A 20,902-nucleotide genomic window follows, 5' to 3' on the forward strand; every position below is an offset into this window, starting at 1 on the left:
ATGTCATTCCATGTTGGACAGTCAGCTTACCTCAGAGTATTTAGAGATGTTTTGTACAAGTAACAGTAATATGAAGTAGATAATGGGGATCCTCCTTTTTAAAATATCGAGTGGATTCTTTTCGGTTTGATTGCTACATGGAGGATTTTGAATTATGGCAGTGAAAATAAGATGACTACGGTTAGGTTTCTTGGTGCTGTAATTTGACAAGGCTATGAGCAGAGGCATTGGAGTTCACTATCTGCTGACTCAGTAAGATAAAGCAATACATCAGTTTCCATTTGTGTCATGCTTGTTGAAGGTCATCCTGGCAATCATAAGGGCATGAAAAAATATTTTTACTAAGATTTCAGTTCTGTAGATCATGGTGTCATTACTCTCAGAAAGCTTCCTACTTGCTGTGGGCAAGTGGATTTTTTTCATGTTTCTACCTAAATTAAAAAATATTTAAAATCTTCAGTGTGCTTGTCATTGAGACTATATTTATGAGTGCTGTTTGTTTAGAAGGGTTTTATTTGGGTTGTGTGTCTAGTACTGTACGCTTATAAAAATAGCATTTAATATGGAATTATGAAAGCAAAACTATATCATACTGTAAATTTAGAAATGCAAAAATCAGTGGGCAGTTCCCATATATCATTGAACTTGGGTTGAAGTGTTTCATGTGTTAAATTCATCCCAGCTATTTATAGTTAACATTTTAAAGGAGCGACATATTATTTAATAGTCATTGGCTTGAATACCTGAAGTACAGAAACCCCAAAGTCCGTTTTGAAAATAAATGTCTGCTAATATCCCTTTGGCACACAAAAGGCGAGAGATCCACCAAGAGTTAGCATCTCTCTCTCTCTCTCACACTCCCACTCACACTCACTCTCTCTCTCACACACACTCACACTCACTCTCGCTCTCAAAAAGCAAACAAACCCCTTTCTGCTCAAAAGCTTGTACTTGGTTAGTAATAAAGAATTCTGTAGCCATGAATTTAAATGGAAAACATACATATCTATTCTTGTTAACATAGTTAATGAATACAGAATGATGGGATCTGTTACCTTACATGTGTTTGGAAACACTTCCCTATCTGTTTTATCTCCATTATTTTATCTTGCTTTATGTTTAACTGTAGTTCGTCTGAACGAAGGAATGTGCTAGTCATTAGTGCTTTTCTGCTTAATGCAGTTTGAGAGTAAACTCCACAGTAGATGTATTGCAATTTAATAGAAGTTCCTGCCTCTTGGCTTGTCTTTGACACATCCTTGTGGATACCCTGCTGCCAGCTCAAATAAAATATGAGAAAACTGAACTCCTCTTTTTCAACTTCCTGCATGTTTGATCACTATTGATGCCAGCATTGTCCTCCCAGCCACTCAGGCCTGTAATGTAGACATTGTTTTTAACTCCATCTTCCTGATGGTCCCTTGTATTCAGGCTGTGTCCATGTCTTGTTGCCTTTCCCTGCAGGATCTGGTCTTTATTCTCTAACCATCTTCCAGAAGCTCTCACCAGTCCCTTCTTATATTGCTCATCAACTACTGTAATTTCTTCCTCTCTGCCTTTGACTAGTGCAGCCTTGCTATACGTTGTATTCTGTTGGAATGTAAACGTGAAATAGCCACTAGTATGTAATAAGACATTTCTAGCAGTAATGAGTTCTAAAATGTCCTTGCTACTAATTTATGTACTATGAAATTGTCTGATGAGTTTTTAAGAATGTAAGAACGGCCCTACTGGGTCAGACCAAAGGTCCATCTAGCCCAGTGTCCTGTCTTCTGACAGTGACCAGTGCCAGGTGTCCCAGAGGGAATGAACAGTACAGTTAATCAAGTGATCCATCCCCTCACGCCCATTCCCAGCTTCTGGCAAACAGAGGCTAGTGACACCATTTCTACCCATCCTGGCTAATAGCCATTGATCCTCCATGAACTTATCTAATTCTTTTTGAACGCTGTTATAATCTTGGCCTTCACAACCTCCTCTGGCAAGGAGTTCCACAGGTTGACTGTGTGTTGTGTGAAAAAATACTTCCTTTTATTTGTGTTAAACCTGCCGCCTATTAATTTCATTTCGTGACCCCTGGTTCTTGTGTTATGAGAAGTAGTAAACAACACTTCCTTATCTACTTTCTCTACACCAGTCATGATTTTATAGACCTCAATCATATCTCCCCTTAGCCATCTCTTTTCCAAGCTGAAAAGTCCAAGTCTTATTAATCTCTCCTCATATGGAAGCCATTTCATACCCCTGATAATTTTTGTTGCCTTTTTCTGAACCTTTTCCAATTCTAATATATCTTTTTTTGGGATGGGGCAACAACATCTACACACAGGATTCAAGATGTGGGCATACCATGGATTTATATAGCAGCAACATGATATTTTCTGTTCTATTTTGTATCTCTTTCTTAATTATTCCCAGCATTCTGTTTGCTTTTTTGACTGCTGCTGCACATTGAGTGGATGTTTTCAGAGAACTATCCACAATGACTCCAAGATCTTTCTTGAGTTGTAATAGCTAATTTAAACCCCATCATTTTATATGTATAATATCCTGTTTTTTTCCCCCTCTTTGATCACTTTGCCTTCTCTTGTCAAATTGTTCGATAAGACACACTGTTAGTATATAGATATTCAGACCTGTCTGCAAAGGCCTATACTTTAAGAATTTAGGTGTATTGTTATCATTTAGCTAGTTATAGAGGTATAAAAGAAAGAATCAAAGATCACTGTCTGTGCAATGGCTTTTCTTAGCTGAAGGCCTTAGCCTGTCACAGTAAGATGTAGTTAGGCAGCCATAAACTGGGAAGTGTATGGTCACATCCTCACATTCCAAACTAGTCACGTTGAAATAAGGTGCTATTGGGCTATTAGGAATACAATCCTGCCCTGATATTTCTATCCCCTCCAGAGAAAGAGAAGAGGTAAAAGGAAACTTAGTCTGGCAAGAACTCGCTTATCAATAGACACAGCTGGAAAACCCTTATGTGTATAGATGTAGTTGTGAAATCCTTACTTCTGTATTGTTTTGTATGTTTCTTTGCATGGTCTCTGTCTGGTTCTGTAATTGTTTGTCTGCTGTATAATTAATTTTGTTGGGTGTAAACTAATGAAGGTGGTGGAATATAATTGGTTAAATAACCATGTAACAATATATTAGGATTTGTTAGTTAAATTTCAGTAAAATGATTGGTTAAGGTGTAGCTAAGCAGAATTCAAGTTGTAGTATATAGTCTGCAGTCAGTCAGGAAGTGTGGGATGGGGGAAAATGGGAACAGGGCCTGGGGATGGGGAAATTAAAATCATGTCTTGCTAAAGGGGAAAATTGGAACAGGGACACAGGCAAGGCTCTGTGGTGTCAGAGCTGGGAAGGGGGACACTAAGGAAGGAAATTGGAATCATGCTTGCTGGAAGTTCACCCCAATAAACATCAAATTGTTTGCACTTTTGGACTTCGGGTATTGTTGCTCTCTGCTCATGCGAGAAGGACCAGGGAAGTGAGAGGGTGAAGGAATAAGCCCCCTAACATACACCATTTCCCCCACAGCTACCATGGACAGGTGGGTACCTTGTCGTACACCCCAAATCCTCCAGAGCTGCTCTCTCTACTCCACTCTGGGGAGGGAAGAGGGAGGCAGGCATGTGGCTGGGCAGGAAGAAGAGCGCTGAGAGCCAGTGGGGTTCATGAATAAGAGTTGGAGAAACACTGTCATAAATCATCCTTGGTAACTGACCTAAACATTTGGTGCCTCTCTAGTGCTGTCAATCCCACAACCGTTGAATAACGAGCTTAAATATTAGGTTAAATATTAGGGACAATGTGATGTTAAAATTTACCAGCTGTAGCTTAATCCCAGTACTATTTGTTCTCTTAGTTGTCAAACGAGAGTAATGTATCTCTGTCCTTTAGCTTACCTTTTTACATATTAGTAAACTCTATTTCTGCACCAAAGTCAACTGTTTCTCCAGATTGAACATGCCCAGTTGTTTAACTTTTTTCTTCATGGGCCTTCTTTTGAAAGTCTGACATCACTTTTATGGATCTCCTTTTGTCCTCTTGCCATCTGTTCTATTAATGGGAATTTGTTAAAAATAGGTTGTATTTTTTTTTTCAAGCTATGTTCTGGAAAGGTGTGAAATAGATGTGCAGCTTTTTTTTTTTTTTCCAAAATGAGAGAGCAACGGTATCACTCAGGGTGGGGACAGCAACATGTCAGGGTGGTGAGATAGCAACATGTCAGGCATATGAAGGTCAAATTGAAAGAAAAGCCTACCCTATTGATTGAGAGATGTTAAAGTCATATCCCTTCAAAACTGGCAAGACAAGGTGGAACATACTAGGCTAATTAACAAACAGCATCAAAGAATCCACATGTGCATTTGCTCAGTTGAAATAGATTTAATCATCTAAAAAACAAAGAAATGATCCTACAGCAGAAGACAGGAAAATTATGTATTTCCTGCTTACACAATCTTAAACTGGCCTGAGGAGAACACAAGGTGGATCTGTTTGGTTTCAGAGAAAATGCGACTATATATATATACTCTCTCTCTCTCTCTCTCTCTCTCTTTTCATGCTTGGAGAACAGTAATTAGGTTAATTGCATGTCTATTTTTTCTTTAGTTTTGTTAGGAATGTTTATGTCGACATACGTGTATGTTCTCGGTTACACATAAATATTTCATCTCAAATGGAAGTAGATGGTGGAGGGAGGGTAGGGAAATAAACCCCAAGGAATAATTTGCTTTTGTAACTTAAGCTATTTGTTGGAACATTCCAAATTTCCTAAAACCAACAAAAATTTTGGTCTCACAGATGATATGCAGCTACTTCTGGCGATAGCCAAATGATGGCTGAATGGATGCTGCCTGACAAGTGCATGTTAGATAGTGCAACAAGTGCTGCTGACATTCTGCAATAAAAGTGACAGACGTGAAACTCTTTTTTTCATGCAAATTGTTTGTTTTGTAAAGTGATGCCTCTTTAGCAATTCCAAGTAGTTGCATGCTTAGATGTTGAAGTAATTTATGCTGACTGTGCAAAAAAATCTGGGGGCGAGAGAGAGAGAGTGTGCTCGTTTGCATGCACCTCACGAATGAGAGCTGCTGTAGAAAGGTTAGGTTTGTTTGATTGTTAGCTCAGTTTTCATTCCACACTCTGCATCGTTCTCAGAAATAAACTAGATAGTCGTCTTTTACCACTTGCATGTAGTATCTCAGCTCGGATTAATACTAAAGAGTTGCAATAAAAAAAAAAATTCTTTGGCAAAAGCATAAGCTTTCGTGGGCTACAGCTCACTTCTTTATCATGATGAAGAAGTGAGCTGTAGCCCACGAAAGCTTATGCTGAAATAAATTTGTTAGTCTCTAAGGTTCCACAAGTACTCCTGTCCTTTTTAAAAAGGATTACTCCATTTTCTAAACCGGTGATGCTGAAGATGTGAATAACAGAAGAATCTTGGCTTTATTTTGACACTAACAAACCTAAAATCAACCCTTTGGAAAACTTGTATGCATCTCTGCTTGCTCCCTCCCGCCTCATAGACTGAGTGGTGCCAGGTAAGCTGGTTGATGCCTGTCAGTGTGGAACACAGTAGTCTGTAAAAGGAAGCATTCTGGAACTGGTGAGGATTTTATCTGTATTCAGTTGGATTAGACATAGACTGGCATATTTTATTTTACTTGGTAATTCACTTTGTTGTGTCTGTTACTATTTGGAACCACTTAAATCCTACTTTCTGTATTTAATAAAATCACTTTTTACTTATTAATTAACTCAGAGTATGTATTAGTACTGGGGTGGGGGAGAGAAGAGCTGTGCATATCTCTCTATCAGTGTTATGGAGGGCGAACAATTCATGAGTTTACCCTGTATAAGCTTTATATAGGGTAAAATGGATTTATTTGGGTTTTAGACCCCATTGGGAGTTGGGCATCTGAGTATTCAAGTCAAGAACACTTCTGTAAACTACTTTCAGTTAAGTCTGCAGCTTTAGGGCAAGTAATTCAGATGGGCGTATCTGGCTCAGCAAGACAGGGTCCTGGGGTCCCAAGTTGGTAGGGAAAGCAGAGGCAGAAGTAGTCCTGGCCCATCACTTGGCTGTTCCCAAGGGGGTTTCTGTGATCTAACCTGTCACAGTGGCACAATCAGTGAAATAATTGCCACGGATATGTTGTCTGAGAGCCAATCCAGCCTGTTATTGGTCTTGTTCAGCAGGGAACAGTGCTATCCCAAGAACTCCTCCTAGGACCAGCACGCTGTACAAATGCCTATTTGTCAAACAACCTATTCTAGGACTGTCCAGTGCAGCTTTCCTCTTCCTCCTCCTTGGATTTGCACCTGATAAATAGGGGTGGTGTTGAATCGTAAAGTAACAAGGAAGGCCAAGCTATAGCATACCTGGAAGATCTTCTGTGTCGCTATAGAGTTGATCTTCATTTCCAAGCATTAGTTTTGATGTGACAAGTCTGAACACTAGTAAAGTCAGGTATACTCTGGGCTGTTAACAGGTGGCTGTTTTCATTCAGTTTGACTTATCTTAGGTCTTGATTGTGAAAAGACTTGTGTGCCTGGTTTACGTAATGAGATCTCCTGCTAGCCTTGTGCTGTATGAAGTGAAGCACAGCGGTCAGTCTTTGTACTTTTGACTTCATAGAAGGCAGAATTATGTTCATATTTTGCTTTCTGTGGAAATGAAACTGACACAGTATCTGATGAAAAGAAGCACTCTTGCTTTTGGGCATCATACATGGCCACTAATAATCGCATTGCGTTTTTGTAAGAACAGCAGTTTTAATCTGCACTTCCTGGCTAAATTACAGCTTGGACAATGACATTCTGCCTAATATTTTTCTCCTTCAGTTTCAGTTATATACAGTAGAGCTCTGTGTGGGACTATTTTTTAAAATCCTACTCCCATCCCGCCTCGCAATTCCCACTCCCCTTCTCACCTGCTCTCTCATTGTTTGTTTAACTTTTATCTCACTATTATGGCATTGGATCCTGGGCTCTACCCTATAGCGGGACTGGGATCCCAAGGATCCTGCAGGACCCGCTGCCATAACAATGACAGCGGGATAAAAATTCAACGAAAAATGCAGGAGGGAATGGAAGGGGTTATTGTCAGGTGGGACAGGAGCAGGATTAAAAAAAAAGTTCATGTTTGCAGTGTAGGAGGCCATTTTTTAAATCCTGTTCCCTCATTGTTTGTTTGAATTTTTATCCTGCTATGATGGCAGTGGGTCCTGGATCCCAGTCCCACTGCAGGGCTCTAACACACAGTTTTTTATTTCCTCCTCCATTCTGCATTGTTAATGTTGCTGTGTCTCAGCCCAGAGGTGCCTAGACGTGACTGGTGAACAAAAGGGATATGATATTCCTATGGTCAGTGGGGTTGGTAAAGCACGTTGGGATCCAGCTGGATGAAATGCATTAGGTAAATGCCAGATGGCTATTTTTGGCATTGACAGCTGGACATTTGCGTGAGCGTGGTATATTAGGGGGTGTTTACTTTTAAAGAGTCCCTGTGAATCCTGTTTCTCATAGTCCAATGAGAAAAAGAGCCTGACATTTGCAGGTACTGTAAATGTCATTCGGCAGATGCCTTGCTGTGCTATGTCAGCTTTCAGCAATAAGGATTTCGGAATACTGTTTTCATGTGTGTTTGCCAATTGCCTGGGTGCACATGAAGAAAATAGATTTACAGTACAATAAAAGCTAAGCTTTGCAAGGGTGGACTTCCCTCAGAAGTTAGTTTCCAGCAGTGAGTTTCTCATGAGAGGTCACATAAATAGCTTGAGTGCAACATCACAGTATTAATTAGATCATACACTTAATGTGGGTTGTGTTTTAAAATGTGCTTGAGTAGACTTGTGGTGGCAGCGGACATTGGTTAGTTTCCCTTAAGTGTTGTATTGAACGTGTCATGTTCTTTGCAGTTAAACTGGGCAATTGCCTGTCAAATGATTTATTCGTGTGTCTCTACCCCCTCCTAAAAGTGCACAGTGAGTGCTTTCTTTAGCAGTGGGACAGGAGTATAAAAAAAGGATTCCTGTTAGTTTGCCAGCAGCCACATAAACTTAGGCTGTGTTCTCATTAGAGCTCTCAAACAAAGCAGAATCCAGGTCAAATGCTTGACTAGAGTTGGCCAAGGAAAACCCAGGTGCTGAAGGAACTTGTACTAGTGGTTGAGTTTGTGGCTGTGCAAGTCACTTGCTGTTGGACTGTTGCTTTAGTATTGTATAGCATAGGATTGACAGGGACTCAATAGTACCTCTCTTTTAGATGAGTCATTAAATGCAGGTCCTGAAATCTAGTGGCCGTTACAATTGTTGGGAGAAATTCAGAGGTGAAGTTCAGAATGCACCCATTGGTGAGTAGGTCAGAGGGAATCTGAGGTTTACACTCTGAGAAGCTAAGAAAAGAGAGTAGCAGAAAAAGCAACTTGTAAGAACAAGTTAAATTCCCTTCAACCCACCCACTTCCATTAGTGCTGCCTTCTGGGCCCTGCTTGAATAGTGTCTGCTAGCTCAAATGCCTTGCATTCACTTACAGATGTGTAACTTATACCACCTTATGCGTCACTCCTACAGATGGCCCATCAAGTGATGCTTGATTGATACTAATTGATTATACTTGGATATAAATACATATTAGTTTAAAATTCAAGTGTAAAGTGAGTTGAAATCCTTAGGTGTATCAGATACTGAAGTATGGTAATAGTCGGAAAGGGGAATGTAGTAGGAAGGTGGTGCCAGTCTCATCGTGGGGGCATTCATAGTCACGTTTGCTTAGCTCAGGAGGAAAAAAATAAGACTTTGCTGCTGGTTCTAGCACTGCAGAGCTGACAGGGCTATAGGAGAGTGATTTGGTTTCTTTTCTGGTTATTACATCTACAGAATAAACAAGCAAGGTACAACTGCAAAATGTTTGTTGGTAGGTGTACAGAGATTTACAACTCAAGGCTGATCTGCACTAAACTGACTTATGACAAGTAAGCTGTCATGGGATAAGAGGGAGGTCCTCTCATGGATCAGTAACAGTGCAGTGCAGACTGGGCCGTCTCTTCCACACAAACACTAGCCCTACAGCAGGACTAAGCACTTAGACTTGATTATCAGTGATTTCAGCTGTAGTGGTCACTTAACAAAATAAAAAACTATCTATGGAGCCTAATCTGTCCCTCTCCACTGTTTAAAGACAGAGCTGGTCCCCACCCTCTCAATGCCCTCAATCAGCACAGGCTACGTACAGTTCTACTGCCCTTTACTCATACAATAAGAAAAACATTTCATTCCCCCCCTACCCCCCTGCATCAAGTGATTTGTAACCCAACCCCAGCCAAAATCTATCACTTGGGTAACACAGCTCTGTTTGCTGGATACCTAGGTAGATTAGGTGTGAATGTAAATACAGTCTGGTCCTGAAGCCTTCCCCCTCCAGCCTCAGCTCATCACTAGCTGTCAGGGAGAGCTCATTTTGCTAACAAATCATCATTTGAAATTATTAGGTTGGCCAACATCACAGAAATGAATGCATTGACCTTGTCATAAAAAATAGCTGCTTAAGGAAGCTAGTCTATGCTCATACTTTTCAAATCTATTATACTTTTTCAGATACACACATTTTATCATATACTGTATATGCTTTTAAAGTGTGTATTAATGTTTCAATTTCAATTCAAATTTCCAAAGAGTCACTAAATTGGCATGTAACTAGTTCACAAAACTGTGGGGGGCGGCGGTGTTAGGGAAATTCAGGGGGGTGTAGGGAAATCACTGCTTGTGGGCTTGTCTACACTTACAGTTAGAACTTCTCCCATTGGTGTAGTCAGGGGTCGGCAGCCTTTCAGAAGTGCTGTGCCAAGTCTTCATTTATTCACTTTAATTTAAGGTTTCATGTGCTGATAATATATTTTAATGTTTTTGGAAGGTCTCTAAGTCTATATATTATATAACAAAACTATTGTATTGTAAAATAAGCAAGGTTTTCAAAATGTTTAAGAAGCTTCATTTAAAATTAAAATGCAGAGTCCCCCAGACTGGTGGCCAGAACCTGGGTAGTGTGGGTGTTACTGAAAATCAGCTTGCAGGCTGCCTTTGGCATGCGTGCCGTAGGTTGCCTACCCCAGGCTTAGGGCATCTTCACCAGATGTGGCACAGTTGCGCTGATGTAAATTTGTAGTGTAGACCTACCCTTACAAGTAGGAGTAATGGTAGAAAGAGTGAGCAATGGAAACTTTAGGCTGAATATCGTGTATGGGAGGGAAGGGAGGTTAGACTATGGAATAGTTTCCTAGGAAAAGGAGTAAAATTCATTAAACACGTCGTTTGAAACTAAACTGGGCAAAGTATCCAAGAATATACTATAGGGTACAATCCCACATGGAGAGGGAGGAAGAAAATGAGAACAGGTATTTTCTATCTCTATTTTCTATTTTGCTTTTTTGTCTTCTCAATAACTTCCTATTACATATTTCAGCCTCTAATTCACTTGCTATTTCATGAAGGATGCCTGTCTATTTTTATCTATTTGAAGGAGGAGACATTGGCCTGATTCTGATCACATGGTGGGCAATAAATTATTAACCCCTTTTTTTACTGATTTAATCAGTAAAAATCATTGGGGGAAATCTGATCTACTGCCACTGATAGATGACGCTTTCTAGATGAAGTGTGTATATCTAGGAAAATGATTTTTTAAAATACACAATATAGAGATGAGCAGAGACTCTTCTCTTGCAAATTTGGTGTATTGCATGTTGCAAAATGAATAGAGTACCCTGTAGACTATATAAATTTTAAGAATGCAAAACAAACATTTAGCTTTTGTTATGCTTTTTAATTTTTTTTTAAAAAGCTCATTGAAGACATTTTCTATGTTACTTTTGAAGCTGGTCCCAAATCAAGAACTAGTTTTTATTAAATTTGGACTCGGAACACATTTTAGAGCAATATTATCACTTCTGGGAAAATTGGCATTATGTTGGATTTTTTAAAAAATATGGCCTCCCTATTAATTACTTGTTTTTAGTCTTTTAGGAATCAAACAGTGGCTAAATCTGAAATTTGATACATCATTTTGTTGTGCATACTAGAAAGTTCTCTGAACACCCCTGTTTGGCAAAGACTAGATCTTTATTGCAAGCCATGAAGTCAGTCTCTGTTGAGGGGCCAAAGAGAGATTTTCTGATGGGGGGGCTGATTTTCTGATGGGTGTCAGCAATGATTGGCCTCAGCAGGTGATGGATTACAATATCTCTCTCTCTTCTCTCTCCCCCTCCCCTTCCTAGATTAAATGAGCTATCCGCACTATATGTGGTGTTGCAAGTCTAAGTGGTGGGACATTTTCACTTTTCTGTTTCAGATCCTTTCTGCAGTTTGTGAACAGTATGCTTCTTATTAAGCACAATAGGTAATGTGAAATATAACTTGGTTTTACAGCTGCAATTCAGATTTGGTGGAAACATGCTCCCTATTGTAAATACAGCACTGAAACTAATAACCCAAGGATTCAGAAAGAGATTTATGGACGTTAGCTGGCTTTGTACCTAGCTTGATCTGTTCTTTCAATTCCATATCCTCTTTCTTCCATGCATTAACACATGGTGTGGGTGCAATTGCACTTAGAAAATCAACCCTTTAAAAACATTACACAGCTTGGGATAGGGTTTCCTTCCTCCTAAGGTCTTTCAGTTTTTTAGTTGTTTTCTGTTTCCCTTGCCCATCAGCTCTATTGTCAAGCTGATAATTAGTTTTCTGTAATGTACCTATAAAATAGGTAGTGCTGGTTTGACCCTGTATTTAGGGCTGAGAGCTGTACATAGACAGCTGCAGCATTTCAAAATGTACACAAAAAGTGCTATTAATGAGAGCAGACCTGGCCAAACATTCATAGGTGTGTCTCAATCTCCCTCTCCCTGCAAAGAGTCATCATTTGTAATGGGCACATATGGGGAAGGAAGACTCCTCTCTGTCACCACCTGTTTGAGGCTGGGGATTAGTAATGCTTTTCAATAGGTTTTGGGTGAGGAGCTACAGCTTGTAAGTGCTAGCTAGGATGGGCAGGAAGCTGTGCTTAATTTTGCCTGATTAGTGTGTAACTGGTGTGTTCATACTTCTCTTCACATATAAGGAGTTCTTTAGCCAATATTTTACTGTAACTTGGGTACTTACTATACTGTGCAGTTAGTGGAGGAGTATGAGCAAAAGTTTGTCTACACAGCAATTTCTTGATGAATTATAACTCCCCTTTTGACTAATGATGCAAAATTCTGTTTCTGTACAACTCAGCTGCATATAATAATTTCAAAATCAAAAGGAAGTTTTCTTTATCCCTTGTCTGCTTCCCCCCATCTACTGCCACTCAATATTCTTTTTTCCGATCTCAATGTTTCCTTTTAGTTTGAACTGGAGGGAAAAAATAGTTGTGCTAGCCTGCAATTTTTGGGGATAGTTGATTCCAAATCTGATTAGTTGGAACATCTCCCTTAACAAAATGTTTTGGTACCATGATACCAGCACACACCATGTGAATATTTAAAAAAAAAAAGCTTCCAGTGTATATTTTAATGCTGTTGGTATTGCAGTACTTCTAGCCCCAGACATGTTGGTATTTAAAATACTGGCTTTCTTGACCCATTGCAGGTGTCAAACATTACAATTTCCACATATATTTAAAAATTTAAATTCATGAGGGATTTCCCTTTTTGAAAGAGCTGTGTATTGTTTTTATGAACAAAGCAGAGGCTGGAGTGTCGTCAATTTTTTTTTTAAATGCAAGTAATTGTCATCTTGTACAGTATACTACCTCCTTTTTAAATCACCCAAGGTCTACAAAGGGGAACTCTCGAACATAGGCCACTTCTTGATAGCGGTTGTTTGGTAGGCAACTCTTCTCTCAATCACAGATGTGTACCCCACTTTCACTCCCCTTGGAAACAGAAGTTGCTCTCTGATTTCTAAGAATGGGTGTCTGAAGTCCTAAATTCCTTTCTCTGTGAAACAGATACCTCTAGGTTTGCCAGACAGTGGCAATATGACAATAGTCCCCTTAATTATTTGATCAGAAAGACGATATTTCAGTTACACAATAAATAACCTTATATGGAGAGGTGGTGCTCTCATGTAAGAGGAGTGTGCCTATACCGGCTATGTAATGTATGTTTATGAATAAGAAATATAGGTAGATATGCATATAACCTTGTGTGTCCTTTATATTAAAAGAATGCTACTTACTCATTGCATTTGTGACATTGCAGTTAAATGATGGTGGCAAGGCAGCTAGAGCCCAGGTGGGGATAGGTGATGTGGTTCTCACCATTGATGGGACAAGTACAGACGGGATGACTCATCTGGAAGCACAAAACAAGATCAAGGCCTGTACAGGCAACTTGAACATGAATCTGCAAAGGTAAGAGTTTTTTTTTCTTTAATATCTGCTGTTTTAAGAATGAACATCTCTAAATCGTTTAGCTAAATGCATGCATTTGCTGGCTGTAATTGAAGGATAGTGGTATTGTAGGCCTGGATGTATTCATTGCATCTGGAAAATGGTTAGATACAAATGTGAGCAGATGGCTGCCTTTCCTAAGGTGCAGTTGGACATACAGTAGAACCTCAGTTATGACACTAGAGTTACGAACTGATCGCTCAACCACACGCCTCATTCGGAATTAGAAGTACACAATCAGCAGCAGAGACCTCTTCCTGCCTCCCCCCGAGAAAGGAAATAAAAACCCCAGTACAGTACAATACTGTGTTAAATGTAAACTACTAAAAAAAAAAAAAGGGAAAGTTTGAAAAAAAGACAAGGTAAGCAAATTGTTTCTGTGCTTGTTTCATTTAAATTAAGATGCTTGAAAGTAGTTTTTTTTTCTGCATAGTAAAGTTTCAAAGCTGTATTAAATCAGTGTTCAACTGTAAACTTTTGAAAGCACAACCTAAATATTTCAGAGCTACGAACAACCTCCATTCCTGGGATGGTCAGAACTCTGACGTTCTATTGTAGTTGTCACTGAGTTAAGCTGAAACTCTCCCCCTTCCTGGAGCTTTGGTTTTGTTAATAATATCTAACTGTATGGGATATGAGCTGAATTTTTTTTCCCAGGCTTGCCTGCTCTTGTAGCTCCTCCCTCCTGACTGATAAGCCCACATTCTAGATTCTCTTCTTCTTGAGCCTCTTCTTCCTCCCTTATGTCTGACTGGGAGAAAAAGCTGCTTGTTTCAGCAGTTCTGTTTACACTTAGTTTTCCCCCTAAAACTCCACTGGTGCTAGCAGCAATAATGAGACAAATGTGTCTCCTAGAAGACCTGCTGTGAGTGGGGTTAGGTGCAACAGTAGTTAAAACATTAGAGGGCAGCCGACGCCATTGGACCCACAATTATTAGCACTAAAATTCTTCACTGGGGGGAAGAAAAGTGTAGCGCACCTTTGAGTCAACAGAACATTTCCCAGCTAGATCAGCATCTGTAAACGATGTTTCAGGCAAACCGTGCCATCCCGTTACAGATGGTTTCTCAGATGTTTGCAATGTTGTGTTTATATTGTGAGTCTATGCCAATGAGCATTCAAGTAAAAAGCTTTCTGAACAAGCTGCAGTTGGAAGGCTGTTAATCCTGTGAAGTAATGTAATCTTTTAAAAAGATAAAACCTTTTAAAAGGAAATAGTCCAGTCTTGTTCTTTGTAACAAGTACTCAGGGCAGGCTACGAAGAAGTGACAGCTGATAAAACAGTGTTATTCATGTGGGATCTGAAGCTGTTTTGCTTGAGAAGTTGATGGCCAGGGCAAACAGTAAGAACAAGGGGTAAAGTAAAGATAACCAGAAACTATATAAGTGGATTTGGGGACTAATACTCACCATTTTGTATTTTTTGGATTATAAACTTAATTTCAGTTGAAGGAGAAGGTTTTTCTTGAGGGAAAGCTCAGGACTCTAACGGAGTCTGGATCCCTTTCCGGAAATTTTGCAAGAGTAGCAAAATGGGGGAGGAGGTGAGCATGCACATATCTGTTTGAAATATGCATGTTTGCATTGTCATATCACACCAAGTTTTTATGATTTTATTACAACATATTGTTTCTTTGGTGGTATCCATTAGGAGTCCTGAACTCTTATGTCATTCTGACGCATCATGGGTCAGGTAGAAGCAGCAGTCATATTGTGTCCAAGATTCTGGTGCTTAGGACACAGCAATGGCTTCTCTCTTGTTTTTCCATAGTTCCTGTTTTGTGTATCTGCTAGTCCAGGGGTGGGCAAACTTTTTTGGTCCGAGGGCCACATCTGAGTGAGGAAATAGTATGCAGGGCTGGGGAGAGGGTTGGGGTGTGGGAAGGAGCGTGGGAGGGGGTGCAGTGTGCAGGAAGGGGCCCAGGACAAGGGATTGGGGCAGAGGAGTGGTACAGGATATATGCAGGGGCTCAGGGAAGGAGGTTGGGTGCAGGAGGGGTGCGGAGTGCAGGAGGGTGCTGCAGGTGGGGATGTAGGACGAGTGAGGACTGCAGGAGGGGACTTGGATGCTGGGGCTGGGGTGCAGAAGGGGTGTGAGGTGTATGGGGGGGCTCAGGGCACAAAGTTGGGGTGTGAGGTGCAGGCAGGGTTTGGCCTCCATGGTGGCAGAAGCATGCACTGGGACCAGGGCAGCGCTGCGGCCCTGCAGGGGGGGCTCTGCGTGCGCTGCCCTTGCTTCATCTCCAGGTTCCTCCCCTGAAGCTCCTATTGGCCGCTGTTCCCCGTTCCCGGCCAATGGGAGCTGCAGGGGGCAGTGCCTGGAGGCAAGGGCAATGCGCACAGCCCTCTGCCCCCCCTCCCCCGGTGGCCACAGGGACATGGTGCTCGTGGTGCCATGTGCCGAATCCAAAGCCCTGAGGGGCTGGATCTACCATGGGCCATAGTTTGCCCACCCCTGTGCTAGTCAGTCACAGAAACCTATTCTTACTCTGTCATGCCTGTAATAAGATGTGTTTCGAATCATATCAGCAAGTAAACGGAAGAAAAGAAGGCACTACTCCGAACTGTGAAGTGAAGTTATCAGAAGCCAGCTATCAATGATCTATCCAAGGAGTAGATCCGAGGCAGTACTAGTGGCAATCCCAAAATGTTTCTCTGTTCCTAAATGTCTATGGTATTCCTGCAATCACTGATAAATCAGCCTGGCTTCACTAATTTCAGTGGCCTTTCTGGAAGCTAAAGCTCAGGCTAGCCTCTCCACTCCTAAGATAAGGAAGCCTAAGGGAATTCCCAAAACTCTAGCTACCGTTGTTCTGTCTCTCAGGGTCATCCTATCTTCAGCTAGCTCAGGGTTTCTCAAACGGGTTGCTGCTTGTGTAGGGAAAGTCCCTGGTGGGCTGGGCCAGTGTGTTTACCTGCCCCGTCCACAGGTCCAGCTGATTGTGGCTCTGGGCCAATGGAGGCTGCTGAAGCGGCAGCCAGTAAATCCGTTGGCCCGCGCCCCTTTCAGCAGCTCCCATTGGCCCGGAGCTGCGATCCGCGGCCAGTGGGAGCCGCAGTCGGCCAGACCTGCGGACGGGGCAGGTAAACACACCGGCCCGGCGCACCAGGGGCTTTCCCTACACAAGCAGCGACCCCTGTTTGAGAAACCCTCAACTAATTGGAATCAAACTATATTTAGCACGAGGGAGGTTTCTTGCCTACGCCACTGATGCTTTGGCTTGCTAAAGAAGTAACCCAGCCCCTGCAGCCTTCGCGTCATGGGAGCTACCCTGTGTTATCAATGTAGAAACTGAAATGGCACAATCCTGCTTAATTAGAACATGAACAACATTGATTAATAACAACTCCACGTTTCTCAATGCTGAGTTCAAACTATCCAACCCTTGTATTTCTCAGGTGAAACTTTGGAGCATGATTCTTAATGTCTATTCAGCATTAACTACCTGTTCTGGCAAATTTAAAGGACTTCATTCTTTAAGAATCCCTTGAAATGAAAATAGAAGGACCTCTTAATAGGTATATTTTTTTCCCCAAAGATTGGATCAATGAGGGAGATTTTTTAGCGTGATGGTTACACAGGAGTTAAAAAGCTATGGTCGTGTTGTATGTGGGCCTTTAAAAAAGATTTTTCTATCTATGTTACTAAGGCCTGAGCTTATTAAAGGTGACAATTATTTTTTAAACAAAATGAATATACTCTTTGCGTCATGTATTCGGTTGTTTCTTCTCTTCACTCAGTTTGGGCCATGAAAATAGACACTTTGACCTAGTATTCTGGATTAGCACAATGCTGCAATATTTGACTTCAGACACTGCAGAGGAATGTTAAGGTCAAAACCACTTTTGTTTTTAATCCAATGGTGAGGGGACGAAAACACTTGTTTTTGTGGACAGGGTTTCTTTAGAGTTAACAGGAATCAGTGGTAAGCTATTTTTGTAGGTGCGGAGAATGGGACATCATGTCTCAAACTGATGGCTGTGTGCTCTGAATGTAATACCCATATGCTGTATTCTGAGTTGAAAGAAGTCAGTAAGGTGAAAGAGTGGGAAATAAAGACTGAAATATTCTTGAATTACAAAGTATCTTTTTATGTTTAGTGGGAACATTGAATGACAATGGGCTCCTGATATAGCTTTATTCTAAATGATATACAATGATCTATAAACTTCTGTTAGTTCCTGTATTTCATTGTACTGGTTGTAACGTGAAACAATTTTACATAGTTTGCTTATTCTGAGATTAAGAATAGCTGGGTTGTCTGCTGATGCAGGTTGATATAATCCTTCTAAATCTTTAAAATAATTGAAGTTGGGAAACCTTCCAAAGATGAAACTGCTTGTACCCTCTACATATTTCATGAGGAGTTAACTTACTGTCTGTGTAATCCACCCAACAAAGTGGAATGTCTTCCTTGGGACTGGCAATTTTTAAAAGTTATTTTGATCCTGGTGTTGCTGTTTTTAATTTGAATGCCAAAATATTGTGTAACTCTGAGAAACCCAGACTCAGTTCCTGCTCCTAAGTGTAATTTTAAATTTCCAAATCTGCATGGAGAATTGATAGATTCCCTGAGCATGTGTGGAGGGGGGGATATGCTTGCTCTTTATAAATATATCAGAGGGATTAATATTAGGGAGGGAGAGGAATTATTTAAGCTTAGTACCAATGAAGACACAAGAACAAATGGGTATAAACTGGACACTAGGAAGTTTAGACTTGAAATTAGACGAAGGTTTCTAACTATTAGAGGAGTGAAGTTCTGGAACAGCCTTCCAAGGGGAGTAGTGGGGGCAAAAGACATATCTGGCTTTAAGACTAAGCTTGATAAGTTTATGGAAGGGATGGTATGATGGGATAGCTTAATTTTGGCAATTGATCTTTGATTATCAGCAGGTAAGTGGTCGGTGATGGGATGTTAGATGGGATGGGATCTGAGTTACTGCAGAGAATTCTTTCCTGAGTGCTGGCTGGTGAGTCTTGCCCACATGCTCAGGGTTTAGCTGATTGCCATATTTGGGGTCAAGAAGGAATTTTCTTCCGGGGCAGATTGGCAGAGGCCCTGGAGGTTTTTCGCCTTCCTCTGCAACATGGAGCATGGGTCACTTGCTGGTGGATTCTCTGCAGCTTGAGGTCTTCAAACCACAATAACTCAGACATAGGTTAGGGGTTTGTTATAGAAGTGGATGGGTGAGATTCTATGGCCTGCTTAGTGCAGGAGGTCAGACTAGATGATCATATTGGTCCCCTCTGACCCTAAAGTCTGTAAGTCCTGTTGAAGTAATTGGGGCTCTACTTGGATGCAGGGGTGTGGTTCTTAGTGCAGGATTGGGGTCTGTATTATGTAAAATGAGGTAAGGCTTATAAACAGAGTGGGGGGCGGGGAAGAGACTAAAATATTACAATATTAACTCACTTGTGCTATTAACGTTTGTCCACACCCTCATTCCTCATAGGCAAGATGGAAGATCTTTCTCTTTTTTTGTGTGTGTGGAGTTTGACTGCGGGGAGAGAGGTTAGGAGGAATTGAATGATACAAGGGAGGTGGCTTGCCCAACGGGTAGGGAAAGGCATTTTATGGATGGTGGTTCATTGCTCCTTTTTAACACTGTTGAAATCATGGTGACTTTATGACATGCAGAAAGAGGTGCCAGGCAAAGGAGATATTCTAGTAAATAAAGTTATGAAACTTGATGCTTTTTTAGAAAATACTGTTTGTTACTGTTTACAGAAATACTTCTGCTGCCGTTTGACTACCATAACAAAACTTTGAGTTGTCATTGCAATTGTGTGGTGCATGTTTCTAAGGTTAGACATACTTAAATGAAAAATCAGGTCCTTTTTTCTAGTGAACTGTAGCCTGATAATGCACATAACTAATGAAATTTAATGTAATGTGTGTATTCTGAAGCACTCTCCATGTATGAGACACTATCTGTACATACAGGAAGACAGAGTTCATGTCCAGAGAATATGTAGTGTAGTGTAGTGTTGTCCTGCATTGGGATCTGCTAGCATGGACTCTAAAGTCAGTGGGACTGGGGTGCATGATGGTGGAAGGAGGCCTTAGGAAAAGGTTATTAATATGTCTCTCTCATTTGGACTTTCTTCAAGTCTTGAGATAAATATTTAACAACTTACTATTTAATACTTACTTTAAATGCCTGGTTAGTGTTCATTATGTTTTGTGGAAAACCAGTTCAATTAATTGGCAATTTGTACTCAAATGTTTGCAGAAGAGTATACCTCTGTAGGGAAAATAAATTACTTTATTTTTCAGAATAAAGTAGTACCATATATTGGTCAAATGTATAATTGTTTGCTATCCAGGAAGGAATCAGAATTACAAGTATCACAGTTAGGAAGCCTCCAGGAAAGGATATCTTTTTAAGTGCAGCTGTATAAATTCATACTTGCCAGATGTGTAGAGTAGTAGGTCTCTAATATTATTAAAAGTATTTTCAGGTATGTATCTTTTAACATGTATTAAAATGCATATCCTATAAGGGCATATTTCCAACGTTCTTCATTAGGGGGTATAATTTTGTTTTTGCTGATTCCTCATGCAGTAATTGACTTAAATAACTGACTTTTGTAGAACTTGCAGTGCTGTTCCTCACATCCTTTATTTTGTTAAACTGAAATGCCTTTTGTGAGTTCTGAAAATATGCTTTTATGGGGTGTGTCCTTTCTTCATCCTCCTCTCAAGGACATTGTAGCTCTTTTGCTCCCCGATATGTTTTCAGTCAAAGTACTTTCTTGGTTCCCATGAAGACTGATGGAAAGCAGATGTTGGTTTTTTAATGTATTTCCAGCTTGAGTAAATAATTATGTAAGCTACTGAAGTGTATAGCTAGTCAGAATTTCTATTTAAAATGTGTTTGGGGGGTGGGAATATTTCTGCAAAATTCTTTCTCCATGTTTTTACAGTTCTCAAAAATCAGAAGGGTAAAGAACTTGGATTTTACCATTACATGAGGTCATAGCTGTCAAATTTCTGGAAAAATTGTTATTCCATTACTATTAATAGAAGTACACAGGCATTGAGAAGAGACTGTCTAGTATTCTGTGGTCCAGTAATATTTAGCGTTCTGAAGTAGCAAGTATCCACCAATGCTGCACACCAAAAAAGTCTCTGCTGTTTTACAGTTTTATCTTGATCAGATGCTGAAGTGACTTTTTGGATGAGTTTCCTTTAACTATAAAATAGTGCTTAAGGATGGAGTTTTCAAAGTACTCCCTTTGGCTTCAGTGGGAGTACAGTTAATCCACCAATGAGCGCTTATGAAAATCCCACATTAACTCCCTAGAACGGTTATCTTGATGTGTGTTCTGGTTCTTTGGGGGAGAGAAACTGATTCCATACACAAAGAATAAGGTACCATTAGTTAAAACCAAACTTATTTTATATAAGTCCTGCCCGCTGAGTCCCTGATCTTATAAACACTTGTGCAT

At 40.4% G+C, this 20,902-nt stretch overlaps 1 protein-coding gene across 8 annotated transcripts in view; it reads left to right on the plus strand.

The window, feature by feature from the left end:
• Positions 1–20,902, plus strand: part of PDLIM5 (PDZ and LIM domain 5) — a 188,558-nt gene that overhangs the window by 44,356 nt on the left and 123,300 nt on the right. For 7 of the 8 annotated variants that reach the window (XM_050944022.1, XM_050944023.1, XM_050944024.1 and 4 more), the window contains exon 3: positions 13,256–13,407. The exons of the other annotated variant lie outside the window; for it this stretch is intronic. In XM_050944022.1, coding sequence (XP_050799979.1) covers positions 13,256–13,407 — 152 coding nt within the window. The remainder of the gene's footprint in view (positions 1–13,255; positions 13,408–20,902) is intronic. 8 annotated transcript variants of the gene reach the window in all.

Source organism: Gopherus flavomarginatus, chromosome 3 (assembly GCF_025201925.1).
Source record: "Gopherus flavomarginatus isolate rGopFla2 chromosome 3, rGopFla2.mat.asm, whole genome shotgun sequence".
Classification (NCBI taxonomy): Eukaryota; Metazoa; Chordata; order Testudines; family Testudinidae; genus Gopherus; species Gopherus flavomarginatus.